This window comes from Octopus sinensis, linkage group LG7 (assembly GCF_006345805.1).
Source record: "Octopus sinensis linkage group LG7, ASM634580v1, whole genome shotgun sequence".
Taxonomy (NCBI): Eukaryota; Metazoa; Mollusca; class Cephalopoda; order Octopoda; family Octopodidae; genus Octopus; species Octopus sinensis.
Genome location: NC_043003.1, coordinates 70,150,301 through 70,172,455, shown reverse-complemented (window position 1 = coordinate 70,172,455; position 22,155 = coordinate 70,150,301). Strand labels below are relative to the sequence as shown.

At 39.2% G+C, this 22,155-nt stretch overlaps 1 protein-coding gene across 5 annotated transcripts in view; it reads right to left on the bottom strand.

Annotated features, from left to right (window-relative positions):
* Positions 1 to 1,194: 1,194 nt before the first annotated feature.
* Positions 1,195 to 22,155, bottom strand: part of LOC115214209 (uncharacterized protein DDB_G0289975-like) — a 57,998-nt gene continuing 37,037 nt past the window's right edge. For 3 of the 5 annotated variants that reach the window (XM_029783317.2, XM_029783318.2, XM_036504821.1), the window contains 5 exons: positions 10,842 to 10,918; positions 9,286 to 9,348; positions 5,863 to 6,119; positions 3,611 to 3,732; positions 1,195 to 2,839 (listed from right to left, as the gene is read on the bottom strand). In XM_029783317.2, coding sequence (XP_029639177.1) covers positions 3,633 to 3,732; positions 5,863 to 6,119; positions 9,286 to 9,348; positions 10,842 to 10,913 — 492 coding nt within the window. In that variant the 5' untranslated portion in view covers positions 10,914 to 10,918 and the 3' untranslated portion in view covers positions 1,195 to 2,839; positions 3,611 to 3,632. Of the gene's footprint in view, positions 2,840 to 3,610; positions 3,733 to 5,862; positions 6,120 to 9,285; positions 9,349 to 10,841; positions 10,919 to 21,805; positions 21,966 to 22,155 lie in introns of those variants that run through there. The other 2 variants (XM_036504822.1, XM_036504823.1) reach the window with 2 other exon arrangements.

The window sequence follows — 22,155 nt, the reverse complement described above, 5'->3', positions numbered from 1 at the left end:
TTTAATAAGCAAACTACTACTACAAACGGCCGAGTACTCCTAAGCTTTATGTTCAGTCTCCAGGGAAGACTGAACATAAAGCTGGCATATTCTTATAAGTATATCCATGGCCATTGCTCTGATGAACTTTCTGGCCTGGTACCCTCTTGGAACAAATATATTCAGACCATCGCCAGTTCAGCTAATACTTTTCTATATTTCTGAGATGAGGAATTATGTACACTATTTACAATAGACGGACAAATGTCCTCATCTTGTTAGTTGTTATCACGTTTCGGCTGGTGTACTCTCCAGCCTTCATCAGGTGTTCTGGTAGAATTTTGAACCCAACCCTTTATTTGACTAATGGGGTACACTGTTCTCATCCCTAAGATAAGTTGCTGGTGTTATTTTTCTGTTGATATTATTTTTGAAATCCCTGCCTGGGATTGAACTTAGAATCCAAAGACTAATAGCTCTTATCCAATACACCAAAGACATGTCTTCTCTCTGCTCCACGTCTGTCTGTCTGTCTGTCACATCATACTCTGCTGCCTTTAAGAAGGGGATATACATTAGCTAATGTTGTCCTAGATACACACTGTATGACAAAAACAAAAGATTGGGATGGTCATAAATGGAATGTCTTTGATTATAAATCCAGCAGATCACAACTGATCTGTGAGTAAACAACAACAACAGCTGCAGTGGAGGGGCAATGGACCAGTGGTTAAAGCAGCGGTTTCGATTCCCAGACCAGGCATTGTGAGTTTTTATTGAGCAAAAACACCTAAGCTCCACGAGACTCGGGCAGGGGTGGTGGCGAACCCCACTGTATTCTTTCAACACAACTTTCTCTCTCTTTCTTCCTACTTCTGCCACAAAGCAGAGGGACCATGGTGTAACCCACTATGGTGTGGTAAACTTTCAGACCCTAGTCTAGAATGTGAATCCTCTGTACCCCAGGATGGTTCAGCTGTCCATCCGTTAAACGCCACCGTTTATGTAATGAGGATAACAACATAGCTTTCGCGCTCGTGCAACCGCCAGTCTATTGCTTGTGGTGGGTGGATCTTCAAGTTGCCACACGTATTCTTAGTAGCTTAGAGTAGGCTCGAATTAGAGATTATTCTTTGTGACTAATGGCATGAGTCCTGATTAGGAGAAGAAGAACATTAACAACAACAACAGCTGCAACAATAATAACAACAGTGATTCAAGGCATATATAAATGTCTTTTTATTTACTTTCAACTAGTTCCACTGTCGTATACGGTGTGTCGAATGTCTTTCTTCTTGTAGACATTTGTTATATAGACAGCTTGAATCTATTTACATTGAAACACATTTTGATAAATTTTTTTCCCCCAAATGCAGAAAATTACTGAAATTGAGTGAGTTCAATTTTTTTCTTTTCCTTTTGCACAGGAAAACAAAAAGAGAGAGAGAAAAAAAAGATACAGGCCGGGGAAAAAAAAAACATACTAATTAAATAAACTAAAAGCAAACAACTGGTAAAACACAAAAATGTGTTGTGGGTGGGAGGGGTGAATAGAGTGAGCATGAAGGGAGACAATCCAATAAATTCTTTTGTATTCATCTGAAGACGTCCCCACCCCCACCCACCCCCCACACTCCAAACCAAAACAACATTTGAGTTGAATATTAAAAGTTCTTGAGCAAAACCCTTCACTTCACATTGTTCCAGTCTGCTCGGCTGTGAATGGGTGACCCTGTGATGGACTGGCTTGCCTAACCAGTGGGATGGCACCATTTGAAAGCCTAAAAACGATGCAAAGTGCACTGTGACCAGTGAGGTATAACAACGTCTGATAGTCTGGTTGATCAGGTGATTACTATAACTTAACAAGACACTCTTGACTATATTAGTTATACATTGATGTCAATGGTTTCAGCAGGGAACTACACTGAACTTCATTGCTCATTTATAGTTGGGCAAACTTAACTGAGCATTCTACAGAGCCAGGAAGAGACTAAAATCCATTAATGCTGATGCTTAACCAACTCAGCTATTTGTGATTCTTAAACATAAATATACAAACCAATTAAAAAAAAAAAGAAAAGAAAATTATTTTTCATTTTTCTTCCTTTTCCGAGTTTTTTTTTCTTTAACTCCTTTACTCTCCACCATTTCATACAGATATAGGTGGGGCTGGATCTTTGGAAATATTAATTCTTTTCTTTCTGGGTTTGTTTTTTTTTTTTTTTCAATTCTTTTTTTCATATTGTTGAAGTTAGTGCTCTTCCAACACCAGCTGATACACAACACAATTGTGAAGTAAGAATGGGGAACCTGTTGTCAATTACTAAGACTGGAGTTTACACAAAAAATGTCTCTTGTCCAAGGACAGAGAACAACAACTGCAGCAACATTTGCATGTGTCTCCAGCACCTTAACCAGACGGTCGTTGTGTTTCCACTTTTTTCTTCCAACTTTTTCTTTAAATCCCCCATCATCAAATGACAAGTCCCCCAGAACCATTGAAAATATTTTAATTTCAAAGAGATTTGGATATCTCTTCTTTCTTTTTTTTTTATATGAACAATTATGAATTTAAAAGGTGTGTGAAAATATGATTTCAAAGAGGAAAAAAAAAACTTTGAGATATTTATAATATAATCAGCTGGTATTTTATAAAAATAATAATGAAAGTGTGAACAAAGAGTCACATAAAATGAAGAATGAAAGAAAATAAAAAAAAATTTACAACAAAAAAAATTAAACATCAACTTAATCTCAGTAATAGTCTGACACATAAGTCCTCATATCAGCTATAGTGTCCCAAGAGGGCTTGCAGTAGGAACGATTCAGCCCAAGTTGGTAGCCAAATGCACCACCTCTGCAACAAAAAGAGAAAACGGGAAAATGAAGATTAGATATTTAACAAAGCTTCCATATAATATACACACACACACACACACACACACACACACACACACACACACACTCACTTATTATTAGTTCATCGCTTGTTGTCGGCGATGACCAAGGACATCATATAGAAGACAGACAGGGCACAGTGTGTCCAGCTGTAGCCAATCAGTCCAATGCCTGCTTGGAAGGCTCTGCTGAAGGTCTGCTGGGACTGCACTTCCCAACCCTGTGGTCTTGGGTTCAGTCCCATTACACAGTACTGCACTGGCACAGTTTGTATTTTTTTGTGCTCCTACAATCCTGCTCTGTAAATAGAGCTTGCTCACCCTTAGAATTCCCAAATAGCTTGTAGTATTTTTATGGTATGCTACCAATTCTAGTCTTAAGTATTCCTCGTGTGTGAAAATAAAAAGTAAAAAGTAGAAGATGCCTAACCGTACATACTCTTCCTTTTGAGTCTTTTACTTTTTAATTTTATATATGTATGTATATGTACAGTTAGGCATCTTTTACTTTTAGGAAGGGCATCCAGGTGTAGAAACACTGCCAGATCAGACTGGAGCCTGGTGCAGCCTCCTGGCTTCCCAGACCCCAGTCGAACCGTCCAACCCATGCTTGCATGGAAAGCAGACATTAAACGATGATGATGATATATATATATATATACAGCAGTATTATGGAAACCAAAAAGAGATTGAAACCAAGATAATAACAGGAAGACAGAATCAAAACTTACACACAGAACCTATCTGCTGGCCCTAAAGTGGTATTAAATTTCTGATAATAAGTTGGTGTTGAAGATGATGAACTCTCAGACTGTATTTGGTACGATTCCTTTGGTTTAGAATCTGAATTCTGCTACAAGACAAAAAAAGACATTAATAAACAAATTAAAAGAGAAAAGAAAACATCTTTTTAGTCGAATATTAAATCAAAGTAAATCCTACTGAAAGGAAGGAACTAAAAGGAAGAACCAGATTCCATCCAAAATGGATTGGGTTCTTATATCTAAAAGTGCAAACATGGCTGTGTGGTTAAGAGGCTTGCTTCCCAACCCTGTGGTCTTGGGTTCAGTCCCATTACACAGTACTTCGAGCAAGTATCTTCCACTATAGCCTCAGGCTCACCAAACCCCTATAAGAAGTTTGTGTGTGTACTCATCAGTAGAGATCACATGATTATTGTAAATCAGCATCGTTATCATCATCATCACCATCATCATCACGATGAAAAACACATCCAGCCATGGGAAAATATTACTTAACTTGGAAACAGGTGAAGATTGGCAACAGGAAAAGCATCCAACCATAAAATTCAGTCTCAACAAATTTCTTCTGACACATGCAAGCATGGAAAAGTGGATGTTAATTGACGATGATGAAAGAATGCATTAAATTAAGTTACAAGATTTTATTTTAATAAAACTTTTTCTTTAAATCCCCCTTCATCAAATGACAAGTCCCCCAGAACCATTGAAAATATTTTAATTTCAAAGAGATTTGAATATCTCTTCTTTCTTTTTTTTATATGAACAATTATGAATTTAAAAGGTGTGTGAAAATATGATTTCAAAGAGGAAAAAAAAACTTCTTTTAGTTTCCTTATTTTGCAATTTACAAATTTTTACTTGACCAACAAAGCCATACAATTTACTACAACCAGCCGTTAATGTGTACATCATATCATTTTAAGTAATTCCTAAAATAGTTGTAAGCCATCAGTCTCTTCTCGCTCTTCAAATTAATGGCAGCTATAACAAACTTGAGAAGGTGCATGGATTAATGGTTACAGCATTGGAGTCATCATCCTCATCGTCGTAGTTTAACATCCGCTTTCCATGCTGGCATAGGTTGGATGGTTTGACTGAGGACTGTTGAGCCAGAAGGCTGCACCAGGCTCACTCAGTCTGATCTGGCAAAGTTTCTACAGCTGGATCCTCTTCCTAATGCCAACCACTCCAAGAGTGTAGTGGGTGCTTTTACGTGCTACCGACACGTAGGCCAGTCAGGCAGTACTGGCAACGACCACGCTCAAAAGGTGTTTTTTACATGCCACCTGCACAGGAGCCAGTCTGGTGGCACTGGCAACGACCATGCTCAAATGGTGATTTTTATGTGCCAACAGCACGGGAGCCAGTCCAGCGGCACTGGCAACAACCACACTCAAATGTTGTTTCCATCCTAAAATTGTGGATTTAATTCCTGGACCAGACAACACATTGTTTCTTGAGCAAGTTACTTCATTACACATTGCTCCAGTTCACTCAACTGGCAATATTGATGGAGTGACATCCTATCTGATAGAATACATTATATTCCACAGAATCCAGGAAACTGGCCCCTATGAGTCTATATAACTCGGGAAGGATTCCATAACAAGCTCGTATTTCGACCTGAAATTTAGTTAAAAGAATTCTGGTTTCGTGATATTGACATGGTCGATGCCAGCCCCCTCGCCCCAACTGGCACCTGTGCCGGTGACATGTAAAAGGCACCATCCGAACATGGCTAATGCCAGCACCACCTTGACTGGCTCTCATGCCAGTGGCATGTAAAAGCACCATCCGAACGTAGTCGATGCCAGCCCCCTCTAGCCCCTGTGCTGGTGACACATAAAAAGCACCTACCACACTCTCGGAGTGGTTGGCATTAGGAAGGGTATCCAGCTGTAGAAACACTGCCAGATCAGATTGGAGACTGGTGCAGCCACCTGGCTTCCCAAACCCCAGTCGAACTGTCCAACCCGTGCCAGCATGGAAAATGGACGTTAAACGATGCTGCTGCTGCTGATGATGATGATGATGATGATGGTGATGGTGGTGGTGGTGGGAGGAGGGGAGGGGAGAGGGAGGGGAGAGGGAGGAGGAGGAGGAACTAGCTGATTGTGGATAAGCTTTCTCTACAAAGAAAGGTCAAACCATGACACACCAAAACTATGCCTTTACACATTTGATAAAGTAAAAACAATTGATAAAGTCTGATATTTTACCTCATTGTGTTTAGGGTCCTGGACGAATGTAGTTTCATCACATGAAGCAAAGTCTGTTGTTGCTGAAGTTGTTGATGATGAAAAGTGTTATTGTTGTTTTCATTGACAATGCTGCTGTTGTTGTTGTTGTTGTTGTTGTTGCTGAAGCCATTGCTGCTATTTTCTAATTGCATCATTCCACAGCCATTGCTAACTTCACCTTCTTCCATAGTTTCTTCCATATCTGATGCCGGGTTTATTTCGGCAACAGATTCTTCCTAAATACACACATAAAACAAAAAAACATTTATTTTTCACCAGGTTAAGTTCAATCAACCAAATCAATGTTTAAACCTTTAGCATTTAAACCAGCTGTAATATCCGGTCGTAATATCCTTCCTGTTTTATGCCCAAGCTAACCAGATCTGGCCTTTTACATCTACCCTACAATGTCATACCTAAAGTAAAGAGTCATATAGTTGAAATATAAAAGCTACAAAATAATATATAATTCAAAAATAATGTAAATTTACAAATATTACATTTGATGGAGTAATCTGAATGCTAAAAGGTTAAACATAGAAAGGACTATAAACGAAATTCCCATGACACCTTGGCCAAGTGTCATCTTGTACAATAGTCACGAGCCAAGCAAAGCCTTGTGAATGGATTTCATAGGAAGAAATTGAAGGAAGCCAATCGTGTATACACACACACACACACACATATGCATGTGTATATCTTCGTGTCTGTGTTTGTCCCCTACCACCACCACTGCTTGACAACAGGTATAGATTTAAGTCCTTGTAATTTAACGGTTTGACAAACAGAGTCCATAGAATAAGTACCAATTTTCTAAAAAAGTAAGGACTAGAGTCAATACATTCAACTAAAAATTCTTCAAGGCTGTGCCCCAGCATGGCCGCAGTCTAAACTCTGAGAGTTGTCACTTTCTGAGTCATTTATTTTTCTGTTTTGGCCTTGATTTTCTGCAAACAAATTTTTTTTTTCAATAAGAGAGGAGAGAATTCTTTGCAAAAGCAGCTGTCTTAACAGCTTGCTTCCAGTAACATAGCTAGGGAAGAGGCCGAAAGGGGCACGGCACTTTCAAATCTACTGTATAAGCTTATATAGGCTGTAAGACCTGAGGAAGGGAGGCAGTAAACTCAAAAACTGCCCCATGTGGCACACACTCAAGTTATACCACTGCTGGTTTCCTTCTTAAACATTTACGATCAACAATCAGCGGTTCACAAACGGGATAAACTCCTCCACCCCCACCCCCACACAGCAAAATAGTAAATTGGGGGTCTGCACCGTTTTTAGGGATTCAGGCGTATTTATTGTGAGAAACAATTATGTTTCTTTCTCTAATACTTTACACAGTTCAACATGTTTCCAATTACTGAAACATTCCCTCAGAGAGTGTTATTGCAAACTGGCACAAGTGAATGGGTGAAAGACATAATAGGAACTGTGAAAGAAGTATCTATAAAATTAGTCTTTAATATCAAATGGTTTTGGTGGGGTCCACCAGAGTAAAATAGCAATCGAAGGGGTACATAAGTAAAGAAATGATTCAAAGACACTGGTCTGTCTGTAAAAAAAAAAAGAGAAACCTGACTGACAGAGTTATGTCCCTTGCTGATAAGTGCAACACAACTATTACCTCCCTTTATGTTTTGAAGTCCTCTCCTGGTCAGCTTTACTTCTTCTTCCCATTCAAGAGTCGATGAAAATTAAAATATCAGTTGTATTAGTCGAGTTGTGTGGTCGATTTAACAGACTACATTCTTCCCAGAATTTGTTGGTATAAACTTAAGTTAGAAATCATTATTATTATTATTATTTTATGTTTGACTTTTGCTTTACATTTGTACAAGTTGGCTCACCCATAGACCTCAAAAGACAACAAGTTAGAAGTTCATGTTGGTGTTATGCCTAGGGTGCCATATATTTGGTTTTGTACATAGTGTTGCTTAAGAAACCATAAGAAAATTATGTGTTTGTTTTAAAACTTGAGATTACATAGAAAGTATTTTGCGTAGGACATGGGCAGTTCCCATGAGCACTATCTTTTGAATTTTTGCCATTTTGGGGTTTCCTGGTATCTGAGCTAGGTAGCAATCAGCCCCTTTTGCTATCATTCCCAGGGCACCTATGATAACAGGTATTGTTTTAGTCTTCAGGTCCCACATTTTGCTAATTTCTATTTCAAGATCTTTATACATTATATCGATTGAGACAGTCATATCAAAAGAGGAAGCATGATTTTTGTCTGAAGTCTTTCAATATGACGTCTGGCCTATTTGCATCTATCTTTCTGTCAGTTTAAATGGTGAAGTTCCAGAGGAGTGAGATGTGATCATTTTCAAGCACTGGAGATGGTTTGTGTTCCCACCAGTTTTTATCATAGGGCAAGTCCAGGTTTTTGCAAATTACCCAGTGAATATATTGTGCAGCTCTATCATGCCTGTTGAGATACTCTGTAGGCGCAAGAAGACTGCACTTAGAGACAACATGATCAATGGTTTCATTTTGTTGTTGACATACATGACATGTTGAGAAGCTGCCATTCTTTAATATGTTGGCCTGGTAGTTCCTTCTTCTTCTTATTATTATTATTATTTTTTTTTTTTAGTTTAGCTCAGGTTCGGTCTTATTCCTGTTAAGAATTATGTGGGTAGCAGGTTACTACCTGTAAGTTTAGGTATCCACTAGTTTTCAGCTGTCTTTCAAGTGCTTAGAATCCTCCTGATAATCCTTGCTGTCCCTAAGAGACAAACTTTCTTTTGGAACTCTACTGGGCATTCTAATACAATCTCCTTCAGCCATTTGTCTATATCTTGGTTTACTGTTCCCAACGCACCAATTATTATAGGCACAACTATTACTGCTTGCATGCTCCAAATTCTTCCCCTCATTATTATTATTATTATTATTATTATTATTATTATTACATTAGTTAAGAGTAGAGGAATGCAAAATTGGAAGTACAAAGGAGAAAATACTTAGAAGAATTTTGTTATATTGCATTCTAAGTTTAAAAAATTATACCACAGGCAACTTTGGAGATCATCCATTACGGCTGGTTCAATATCTACAAGCGAAGTTTTGGAATGAATGAATCAACAATGCTTATCTCTAAAATTTGTGGTGGGAAGATAAACACAAACAGAAAGACATGCACATGTGTGTGTGTGTGTGTGTGTGTGTGTGTGTGTGACAGGTTTCCATACAGTTTCTTTCAACCAAATCCGTTCACAAGACATTGGTTGACCCCAGGTTATAGGGGAAGATACTTGCCCAAAATGCCATGCAGTGGGACTGAATCTTAAATCATAAGGTTCCAAGGTTTTTTAGCCACACAGCTATGTGCATGAGTGTGTAAGTGGGTGCGTGTGGGGGGGGGTGACTCATAATGTCAGCATAGATCAAACTTACCTGTTTCCATTCACAACCTCTGTCATAGTTCAGAAGTCCTAAACATTGCCGTTTTTGATCATTCTACAAAATAATAATAATAATAATGATGATGATGATAACAACAACAACAACAACAACAAAAAGCTGGCCAAAAAGTATAATGACACTAGCAGAGCTGGAGACAATGCCGAATGGCTTGCAGAAGGGAAAATTATCCTAATTTCCAAATCCACTTAAATGGCAAACCTACAAAATTACAGACTGATAACTTGTCTCCCTACAATTTACAAAGCCTTTACAGCAATAATATTGCAGAGAATAGACAAACATCACGAAAAAACAACCTGCTTCAGAAGAGCAGAAGGGATGCTACTGATCAATAAAGCCATAACTGAAGACAGTTGCAGAAAGAAGAAGGATCTAAGTCTGGCCTGGATCGATTACCGAAAGGCTTTTGATAGTATTCCCCACACATGGATCCTATAAACTCTAGCCATGAACAAGATAGCATCAATAATCAAAAGATATATAACACATTCCATGAATAATTGGCAGAGAGTGCTACAGCTCCAGACAAAGATGGGCTACAGGATATATTCTGCTCAATAGCACAGATTATCCTACCTGCTGGCTCATACATCATGTGACACAAGGAGACATTCCTTGATTTTTTAAAAGTTTCTTTACAAGCATGACTGTGAAAAAAACAAGTGTCTCCAAGATGATGGCTTCATCCAGGTATTGTAAGCAATGTTCTCCAATTGTTCTACTGATGCATGTTTTCAAAAACTGTCTCTTTATAAATTAGTCTCTCACTTTTATCATATAACAAAAAAAGTGGTGATACTGTATTTCAGATGATCTTATAATTAAGTTTCATTATCATCATCATTACTTAACATCTGTTTTCCATGCTAGTATGGGTTGGACGGTTCGACATGATCTGACAGACTGCAGAGCTGCACCAGGTTCCATAGTCTGGTTTGGCATGGTTTCTACAGCCGGATGCCCTTCCTAATGCCAACCATTTTACAGTATGTACAAGGTGTTTTTTATGTGCCACCAGCACTAGCGAAGTTGCCAACTTCCAGTTTATAAAGTGCAAGTTACTTGGTGACTCTGTCAGTGCAGGTGCCACTTAAAAAGCACCTAGTCCACACTGTAAACAGGTTGGTGTTTGGAAGGGCATCCAGCTGTAAAAACCCTGCCAAAACTGACCTTGCCTGTGCTTGGACCATGTAAAAAGCACAAAGTTCACTCGGCAGAGTGGTTGGTGTTAGGAAGGGCATCCAGCTGGAAAAATCCTGCCAAAACAGACACAGGAGTCTGGAGCAGGCTTCTGCCTGGCCAGCTCCTCTTAAACCATCCCACCCATGCCAGCATGGAAAGCGGACGTTTAATGCCGATGATGATTATCTTAGATCACGGTGCAGCACTATGATACAAACTGTCGATTCTTCAGCTACAAGTCTGATACTTTATCCAAGCAACTAATTAGGTCCTTCCAATTGTATTTACCATAATTTTAATTTCCAGTTCACCTGCGTACAATAAATAAAATAAAAAGAACTTACCTGCATACACTCAGCAAAGAAATCCTGGTCTAAACTCTTACGCTTATTCTGAATGAAATATTTGGTCGGCATAATTGCTTTAAAAAAGAAAAAAAAAGAAAGAAATAATCAAAATTATTAATAAAAAATAACTACATAATGTGAAATATATATTTTAAAAAACTGGGGATGTAGGGAAAGAATTTATGAACTAAAATCAAATTGATTACAAGTAGCAGTTTGATTACAAGTACAAAGTAATCTTAACCTTTATGATGAGTTTCTGAGAGAGAAGAGTTCAATATATAAGTTTAGAAAATTATAGCAAGGCCAACTTTGAAAATCATCCATTAAGGCTGGGTCAATATCTATCTACAAGCAAAGTAAGGCTGTGAGCTGGCAGAATCGTTAGCACGCCGGGCGAAATGCTTAGCAGTATTTCGTCTGTCTTTACGTTCTGTGTTCAAATTCTGGTCAACTTTGTCTTTCATCCTTCCAGAGCTGATAAATTAAGTACCATTGTGTGCCGGGGTCGATCTAATCACTGGCCCCCTCCCAAAAAATTTTGGGCCTTGCGCTTAGAGTAGAAAAAAATATTGTTATTATTATTATTATTATTATTATTTGTAGTAGTAGTAAAGCAGCAAGTTGGCAGAATCGTTAGCACACCAGGCAAAATACTTTGCGGTATTTCGTCTGACTTTACACTCTGTATTCAAATTCCGCTAAGGTCGACTTTGCCTTTCATCCTTCCGGGGTCAATAAATTAAGTACCAGTTGCATACTTCGGTCAACCTAATCGACAGTCCCCCACTCCCCAGAAATTTCAGGCCTTGTGCCTAGAGTAGAAAAGAGTATCTACAAACAAAGCCTTTGGTTGAATGAAACAATAGTATTTATCTCTAAAATTTGTATTGTTGCAGTCATTGTTTTAATGTCCACTTCTCCATACTTGTTATGAGTTGGACAAAGTTTAATGAGGCAGACTTGTAACAGCCAGGTGCTCTTCCTGTTGCTAACCCTCAACTGTTTCTGAACAAGATAATGCTTCCCTATGGCCAGACACAGTTTTGCAGAATATTGGAAACGAAAATAATTTCTTATATGACGATGACTATCATTTACAATTATCACATGATTCCAGGGCAAGGAGACACACACACACACACACACACACACACACACACACACAACATACACATACACACATAGGGTCGATGCCAGTGCCACCTGACTGGCTCCCGTGCCGGTAGCGCGTAAAAGGCACCCGCTACACTCTTGGAGTGGTTGGCGTTAGGAAGGGCATCCAGCTGTAGAAACACTGCCAGATCAGACTGGAGCCTGGTGCAGCCTCCTGGCTCTCCAGACCTCAGTCAAACCGTCTAACCCATGCCAGCATGGAAAGCGGACGTTAAATGATGATGGTGATGATGATGATGACAGGGGCTCTTTTCAGTTTCTGTCAACCAAATTCATTAGAAGACACTTGCCCAAAATGCCATGCAGTGGGACTGAACCAGGAAGCACATGGCTGAGAAAGTAAGCTTCATATCCACACAATCATACGTCTTTCGGTTAATTAATTAATAATTTATGTACGCAACTATTACGAACTATTACAGTAAGGGAGACAACCACTCATTATTTAAAATTTTTACCCAGTTAACTCCCGTATACAAATACCACCACGTCGTCATTTTCTAAAAAGTTATTTTTGTAAAGACGAACGAAGTTTATTCAGCTGCTTACTAAGAAAATAAAAACTGCACAGAGGAAGTGCGTGACTTGTTCTACTTTCTGAGCTGACCTACTATTTCTGAATACCACAAACTGTTTTGTTAAATATAAACTTGTTGAGGAACGTATAAACTTGACAAAATGCTTAATAATTTATAATAATACAATTTGACAATTAAACAATTTTTTTTTTTTTTGCTTTATCTTCTTTTACTTGCTTCACACATTGGACTGCGGCCATGCTGGAGCATTGCGTTGGAGGTTTAATCCCGCCTAGTATTTATCTTAAAGCTGGTACTTATTCTATTGGGCTCTTCTGCCAATCCTCAATGTTACGGGGACGTAAACAAACCAACACCGGCTGTCTAGCAATGGTGGTGGTGGTGGTTAACAAACAGCACTAGCACAGACTAATATATATATATATATATATATATATATATATATATATAACTTGCTGGAACTTACATTTTTCAAATTTATTTTGTTATAGTTCACTGGCAGTACTCCAGCAAGGCCACAGCCTAGGGGATGAAACGTATAAAAGAATTATAAAAACATGCTATATATATATATATAATATATATATATATATATATATATATATATATATATATATATAGCACATATATATATATGTGTGTGTGTGTGTGCGTGTGTGTGTATAGATAGACAGATATATATATATATAATATATATATATATATATATATATATATATATACACGACCGGTTTTGCATGGTTTCCATCAACCAAATTTACTCGCTATATTTTGGACGGCCAGGAGCTATAACAGAAGACACTTGCCTAAGCCACTGTGCAGTAGATCTGAACCTGAAACCATGTAATTGAGACACAAGCTTCTCACAACACAGTGACACTTGCACCTATTAATTGCCAAAAAATTCTACTATACTAGATTTCCGCTGGAGAAATTCTGTTAAATGTGGAAACCACTCAAAATCGCTTATTCATGCCTTGATTTGTGGAGGACCTGTATGTGTGTACATATATATATATCTCCATCACCGTGACCGACCAGGCTATCAGATGTTGCTACACATCGCTGGTCACAATGCGCTTCACACTGTTTTAGCCTTCAAATGACGCCACCCCGCTGGCTAAGCAAGCAGGCCAACAGAAGAAAGAGTGAGAGAAAGTTGTGGTGAAAGAGTACAGCAGGGATCGCCACCACCCACTGCTGGAGCCGCATGGAGCTGTAGGTGTTTTCGGTCAATAAACACTCACAATGCCCGGTCTGAGATTCGAAACCACGATCCTACAACCGCGAGTCCACTGCCCTAACCACTGGGCCATTGCGCCTCCACACACATATTTATATTTATATAAATATATATATATATGATTGGCTCCCATGCAGGTAGCATGTAAAAACACCTTGAGCATGGTTGTTGCCAGAACCGCCTGGTTGGCCCTCGTGCTGATGGCACATAAAAACACCCACTACACTCTCGGAGTGGTTGGCATTAGGAAGGGCATCCAGCTGTAGAAACTTTGCCAGATCAGATTTAGCCAGGTACAGCCTCTCGCTCTCCAGTCCTCAATCAAACCGTCCACCCCATGCCAGCATGGATAGCAGACGTTAAATGATGATGATGATGATGATATATAAGGGTGTAATATGGCCAAATCATCAAGGAATATGCTTTGCAAACATGAGATTCTGTGTGGATCCCATTAGATGGTGTCTTGAGCAACTGTCTTCAACTGTACAGCTCATGTCAAGGCAAGCCTACACAGCTGTTTACAGGCTAATTCAATAAGTATGTAGTTCTGTTGATCAAACAAGTAAATACTTATTGTTAATAAACAAAAGAAAATCTATGTACATTATACATACTAGGACAGAAAAATAGATATGCTCAGAATATTAATCTCCTGGAAACTGTTCCAAAACCTGCAATCAGATAAATACCTGCCATCAGACATTTTCCATACTCTAAACATCTTGCTTCCCTGCAAATGCACACATTAAAGCTCCAAAAACTAGCAACTTATTTGATAGACACCCACAAGATTATATTGATGTCTAATTTTGGCACAAAGCCAGCAATTTCAGAGGGAGAGGATAAGGTGATTACATTGACTCCAGTGCTAAACTGGAACTTATTTTATTGACCCCTGAGAGGATGAAAGGCAAAGTCAACCTCCGCAGAGTATTAACTTAGCATAATGACAAATGAAATGTGCCTAAATATTTCACCCCTCATTCTAAGAATTCTGCCAGCTTGCCGCCTTATGGAGGTGAGGGAATAATATTATTAAAGTAGTGTTGCCTGTATTAGACTAGTGACATCATGTCACATCTCGAAGATTATGCTCATGCCATCCATGAGCAAGAATATCTAATAAATGGAATATGGAATATCTAATAAATGAAAGAGACAGCAAAGTTCCTTAATCCAAAGACAACCACAAATGTCAATTGCATCATACACATAATCAGCTGCTGTCCCCAAAAAAATGTCGAGGTACCCCTCCCACAACATGATGGCTAGGAAGTAAGCGTCTTAACCTTTTAGCATTTAAACCAGCCATATCACACCCAAATATTCTTCCTGTTCTACATAGATCCTAACCAGATCTGATCTCTCACACTTATCCTACATTCATCACTATCATCATCATTAACGTCTGTTTTCCAATGCTGACATGGGTTGAACGGTTTGGCTGAGGTCTGCAGAGCCAGCAGCTGCACCAGGCTCCAACCTGGTCTGGCAAAGTTTCTACAGCTGGATGCCCTTCCTAATGCCAACCACTCCAAGAGTGTAGTGGGTGCTTTTTATGTGCCACTGGCACTGGAACCAGTAAGGTGGGTCTGGCAATGATCACATTCAGATGGTGCCATTTACATGCCACCGGCACAGGAACCAATCAGGCGAACCTATTCTAAAAGTAAATCGTCAGATCCTTGAAATCTTGAAGCAACTACATTAATGCATGACTAATACAAGACAATGTGAATACATAAGCCTACATTTGACAGAGTAATCTGAATACGAAAGGGTTAACCATAGACTGCACCTACATCTATGTATTTGTATATATATGTAGATATATGTATGTATATTGTCATGTAGTAAAGCAGTCTTTTGCCACTGTTGTATCTGTCTTTTGACGACTGTCACTGTGACAGATATTGTTATATTCTGAAGCCGTCGATAGAATGGTTCTATCTGACAATGTACGACCCCCACCCCACCCCAGTCATACAGTATTATTATTGTCAAAGGTTGGATCGATATTATGTCAACTCAGTATCACAATATAATTACTATATCAGCACAGACATGACTATCAACACAGTCTACATGTGCTCTCAACTTTCTTCCTTCTGCCTGTCAACCGGTTACTGGTCTATTTATAATTATAATAGCTGGCTACTACTACTTATTACCGGGTGGGGTGAACAGTTTCACTATACAATACATCATAATCATTATTACCTAACATTTACTTTTTTATGCTAGCATGGGTCAGACAGAATTTTTTCGCAAATTTTTTACAGCTGGATGCCCTTGCTGTTGCCAAACCTCACTTGTTTCCAAGCAAGGTAATATTTCCCCATGGCCAGATGTGTTTTCCAGGGAAGACTAGAAATGAAACAACCTTACTTGTATGGTGATATTCATTTACAGCCATCACCATATCTAGACAAGGACACACACACACGCACGCGCGCACACACACACACACACACACATAGTTCAAATTTACAGAAAACAAAAGACGAAGATAGGTGTAAGAACAACAAGCAGGCATATCCATTTAACAATCAGGAAAAATGGAAAAGCTTTTTATATTTCGAGCCTATGCTCTTTGACAGAGGTAAAAAAAAATGGAGAGAGAATGAAAAAACATGGAGAGAGGAAAATAGTGCAGGGTTCAACAGTCCAACATGACAAGATGACTGGAAGAAAGAGGTTGAATGAAAGGGAGATAATAATAATAATAATAATAATAATAATAATAATAATAACGGTAAAGGTAATGGTGACCCCCAAGAAACTAAGGTGCACACGCATGTGTGTATATGTATGTGAGAATGTTGTGTGTATGTTTGAATGGGGCCAAGTAAGTCTAACGTGTGTGTGTGTAGTAATTGATGTGTGCTTGTTCAAGTGGTGTGTGCGTCTGTCTGTCTGTGACAAAATAGTACAGATTGAAAGTTATCATTGTCTATGTGTTGTGTGTGTGTGTATGTGTGTGTGTGAGTGTGTGTATTGTTTGTGTTCAGGTATTATATGCTTGTGTAGGTGTGGGAGTGTGCATGGTGTGTGGTGTGCGTACTGTGTTAAACAGCATGTGTGTGTGTATAATGGTATGTGTAGTGACGCTATTGAAGATTGCGTGCGGGTGTGGATAATGGTGTGTGGTGTGGGGGCTGAGAAGTGTTCAGCGCTAGTGTGTGTGTGTGTGGAGTGTGAAGGTGTTTGTGGGTGTGTGTGTAATGGTGTGTGAAGTGAGTAATGAGTTGAGCAGTGTGTATTGTTGTTTGTATAGTGATGTGTGTGGTGAGAGTACCAAGGTAGTTAGCATGCAAGTGTGTAGGTGGAGGAAGGACAGTTGAATGTGGGAGGTGTGTGGAAATCCATGTGGGGTTGGTGTCAGATGTAGATAGGTAGTGAGCTGAGCCCATGTGGTGCAAAGGGACAAAGTGAGAGAGGAAGGAGTCCAGATGTTTGCGGGAGAGTGAGGTCGCGTCAATACAGTCATTGATTTAATGACTGTATAGCTCGGAAGTGGGACCAGTGAATTGTAATAATATTTGAGCCACAACATAGCCAACAAACAGGTTTGCATAGTTGGGGCCCATTCTTATTCCCATGGGTATATATATTTTTCCAGCTGTAAAATCCACTCGCAAGGATTTGATGAGCCCAGGGCTATAGTAGAAGAAACTTTCTCTTTCAGTTCCCCCACCCCCACCCCATCTTTGCAATGAGTTAGATGAATATGTTATTGAAGCATTGTTTTACAGCTGGATGCATTTCCTGACACAAACCCTTACCTGTTTTTCAAGTATGGGATCTTTTGAAAGCAGGAAGCAAGTGCGGAAGTTAATGATAAGAGAAGAGATAACAATGGCACTGCTGATGCTGTGACTTTCAAATAAACAAATTAAGATGGTTATGGCAGATGAGGAGGAAACTTGCAGAGATGGGGACTGACTGGGGCTCTGCCTGACGGGTCACCCAGGAGGACCTGAGAATATACCAATAAATGGGGAATGCAAAAATGTGCTGCAATGGCACAAGACCCCACACCTGACCTGATACATGCATGCACACATGCACACATGCGCATACACAAAGCATTACCATTCATACAAATGGTGTTATTGGTTTGTACTCCTCTGTGGAACCAATGTTCCATGCTGTTCTTTGTTCAACAGACAAGGGAGAAATACTGCCATGCTTGGAAATAGGAGAAGGTTTGCCACAGAAAGTTCTGTCATTACAAATTTCGACTGACTCATGAACAAGATTGTGTAGCCAAGTATTCGTCATAACTTTGTGAGCTTACATAAACGTAACTATTGAAATATCTGGTTTTGGCACAACACCAACAGAACATCATAGGCCACACCTAACACAAGGTCATTCACTTAATGACAAAGACTCACTAACCAACCAGCTACAAGCAGCTACCCAGATATGCTTTCTCTTATCTCTCTGCCTCTTCTAGTCTTACTATAAAATCATCTACTTCCTTGTTCTAGTGTGTAGTGTAACCCCAACCAAAACACACCATCACTCTGCTCCTCTCATAATAAATATTGGTTGTCAGATAAATTTGTTTCTTTCTTTCAAATGTGACTTGAATTAACGCAAAAAATATTTTTGCTTATGTTTAATGGGGTATCTTTCAGAAACTCTATTCTTCATCTACAACTTTTGTTTATTGTTTCTGAAATTTGAATAAATTATATCTTTTTTCAGCGTAGGAGTGGCTGTGTGGTAAGTAGCTTGCTTACCAACCACATGGTTCCGGGTTCAGTCCCACTGCGTGGCACCTTGGGCAAGTGTCTTCTACTATAGCCTCGGGCCAACCGAAGTCTTGTGAGTGGATTTGGTAAACGGAAACTGAAAGAAGCCTGCCGTATATATGTATATATATATATATATATATATATATATATATATATATATATATATATATATATATATATATATATATATATGTATGTATGTACATGTGTATATGTTTGTGTCTGTGTTTGTCCGCCACCATTTCTTGACAACCAATGCTGGTGTGTTTACGTCCCCGTAACTTAGCAGTTCGGCATTAGAGACCGATAAAATAAGTACTAGGCTTACAAAGTAAAAATTCCTGGGGTCGATTTGCTCGACTAAAGGCGGTGCTCCAGCATGGCCACAGTCAAATGACTGAAACAAGTAAAAGAGTAAAAAGAGAGAGTATATAATGATGGAATACCAAGTAGAAAAAAAGTGATCATTTTCAAGACCTGTTTCTCTTCACTTTCAATCAATGCTTCCAAAGCTGCTCAAGACATTTGTGCTGTGTACAAGAAAGGTGCTATTACTAAAAGAACTACTCAGAAATGGTTTCCACACTTGAGATTATCAGAATTTTCCATCACTTTCCATCTAATCTAACCAATGTGGAAGAGTCTGCAATTAATATGAATACTATTTCTCCACTTCTAATTAATTTCCTTTTTAAAATACGCAAATAGGTGCAGGCATGGCAGTGTGGTGAAGAAGCTCCCTTTGTAACCATGTGCTTTTGGGTTCAGTCCCACAGCATGGCACCATGGGAAAGTGTCTTCTATTATAGCCCTAGGCCAATCAGCTCCTTGTGAGTGAATTCGATAGACAGAAACTTTGTGGGAGTCAATAATGTGTGGTGTGTGTGTGTGTGTGTGTGTGTGTGTGTGTGATGGTGGTGTTAGAGAGGTAGGTGACAGGTGTGACATTTTGGATGAAAGCAGGGGAAGGAACCAGGCTGGGAGGCAGGAATAGGAAGAAACTGTGAACCAGGAAGTCGTGCAGGTTATAGGCTCGTTTGAAGGCGGGAAGGGGTAGTTATGTGTGTGTGTGTGTGTGTGTGTGTGTGTGTGTGTGTGTGTGTGTGTGTGTGTGTGTGTGTCGTACACACCGCCTGACAATCAGTGTTGGTTTGTTTACATCCCTATAACTTAGCAGTTCAGCAAAGAACCTAATAGGATAAGTACCAGATTTAAAAAAAAATTAGTACTGAGTTCATTCTGTTCAACTAAAACCCATTAAGGTGGTGCCACAGTATGGCCACAGTTATGACTAAAACAAGTAAAAGAGTAAAAAACAAGTAATTAAAATTGACCGTGACAAAAGGTCTGATATTTCCAACAAAAAAAATAACAATTGTATGTAAGAGATAATTTATGTGTGACTATATCTCTAAGTAATCTAAAGGTGCTTCAAGGTGCCAGAATAACCTTTTGTCATGGAAAATCATTTAAGTTTGTTGAAAAGGGTCATCAGTTCAAACTCACAATAGTGCCATTGTGTTGTTCTATTCCTAGAGGACCGTGTTTAATACATACTTGTTCCAGAAATTCAGATATAAATACATAAGTATATGTAAGTGCCACATAGTAAGCACCCATGACGGTGTCACATAAAAAGTACCTGAGCTGGTGCCGCGAAAAAGGCACCAATGCTGGTGTCACATAAAAAGCAGCCATACCAGTGCCACATAGAAAGCACATATGCAGGTTCCACATAAAAAGCACCAATGATGGTGCCACATAAAGAGCACTGATGCTAGAGCCATGTAAAAAGCAGCCATACTGGTACCACATGAAAAGCACCTGGTGCCACATAAAAAGTACCTGTGCTGGTGCCATGAAAAAAAGCACCCATATTGATGCCATGTAGCAACACACATGCTGGTAGCATGTAAAAAGCACCCAGTACACTCTGTAAAGTGGTTGGCACTAGGAAGGGCATCCAGCTGTAGAAACCCTGCCAACACAGACAATTGGAGCCTAGTGCAGCACTCCGGTTTGCCAGATCTTGTCAACTCATCCAACCCAAGCCAGTGTGGAAAACAGATCTTAAATGATGATGATTATTATGATAATGATATATATATATATATATATATCTTATTGCTGGTGAATAAGATGTGCCTTTTCTTTTCCGCTGCCACATACTCTCAGATGTCCCCTTTTCTACCACCCACTCCTTGCACCCATCTCACCTAATCCTACCCACCTCATACCACATTTCTTTCATCACTTTCCAACTTCACCCCTTCACCACCACCCCGACCCCCGCTGTTTTAGAATGTGAGGAATCATGTCGCTCCTCTACAGCAAGAAACCAGTCCTACTCTGGCCCTTTCTCTCATGCTCTCTCTCTACTCCCTATTCTCCTAGCATAAAGTTCTCCCTCTCCACTAGGTCTTGCAAGTTGTATAGCAAACCGCACTAGTGACGGTGACACCAAAAAAGCACCCAGGACATGCTGTAAAGTGGCAACCCATTACAAAGTGCATTGAGCCGGAGAAACCCTGCCAAACAGACACTGGAGCACATTGCAGTCTTTGGGCTCATCTGACCCTCTCAAACCAGCTATTCCATGTCAACATGCAACACAAATATTAAATGATGATTATGATGTAGTAAAGATTGTTTGCCAACATAACATAGCAGTCTTGGTTTAGGACGACTGTTGCTGTAATTTAGCCCCAGGAGACATCGTCTCCAGCTGGCTATACAACACGATCTGTGTCCTTATATTGTCAAACAAGGGAATCTAGCACCCCCACTCAGTTCAAAACAATATCTGTGTATTGCGATTTCTGGGTTATTTCTCTTCATCAGCACAGAATAATCGTTCGAAAATGTAAGCACAAAGATTGCGTCATATAGCCAGCTGGAGACGATGTCTCCGGGGCTAAATTACAGCAACATTAGTCCTAACCAGGACTGCCGTGTTATGTTGGCAAACAATCTTTACTACAAAGTATTGTTGCTGAATATCTCACATTGTGAGATTTAAAAATAGTAATTTTCTAATTGATGATAATGATGTATCAAAAAATTGTCCTGAGTCTAATGCAGCTGTATTATGGATGGGAGGCCAAAGTGTGACATGCAAAGGAACCAGACGAGCGTAAGCCTGCAAGGCACAGCAATTGTTACTAATGATAAAATACTGGAAATGAGCCAAAATATCACAGACTGTTAGCACAAAATTACAAAATAATTGCTCACAGTTATGTGGTGAGGTGACAATATCTCTTCATACCACCTTCCCCAGCATATATAACTCACACCTGATATGTGTTTTGCATTATTTAATGTACCATTTAAGGAACATTTTTTTTTTTTTAATTATCTAAATGAAAAATTCTGCTAGCCTGTCAGCTATCTGCAATGACTGGATGACAACAAGGTCATAAGTGTGGTGTATCACCCTGGTGCATGATCATGGCTATGTAAAACAACACAGCCAGAAATATGAGTTTTACATCCTGTTTGGCAATTTTCTTAACCAGAAAATAAACAACTGTGCAGTTAAGCTGAAAGACAATTAAGTTGAAATACAGCACTCATATACTGTA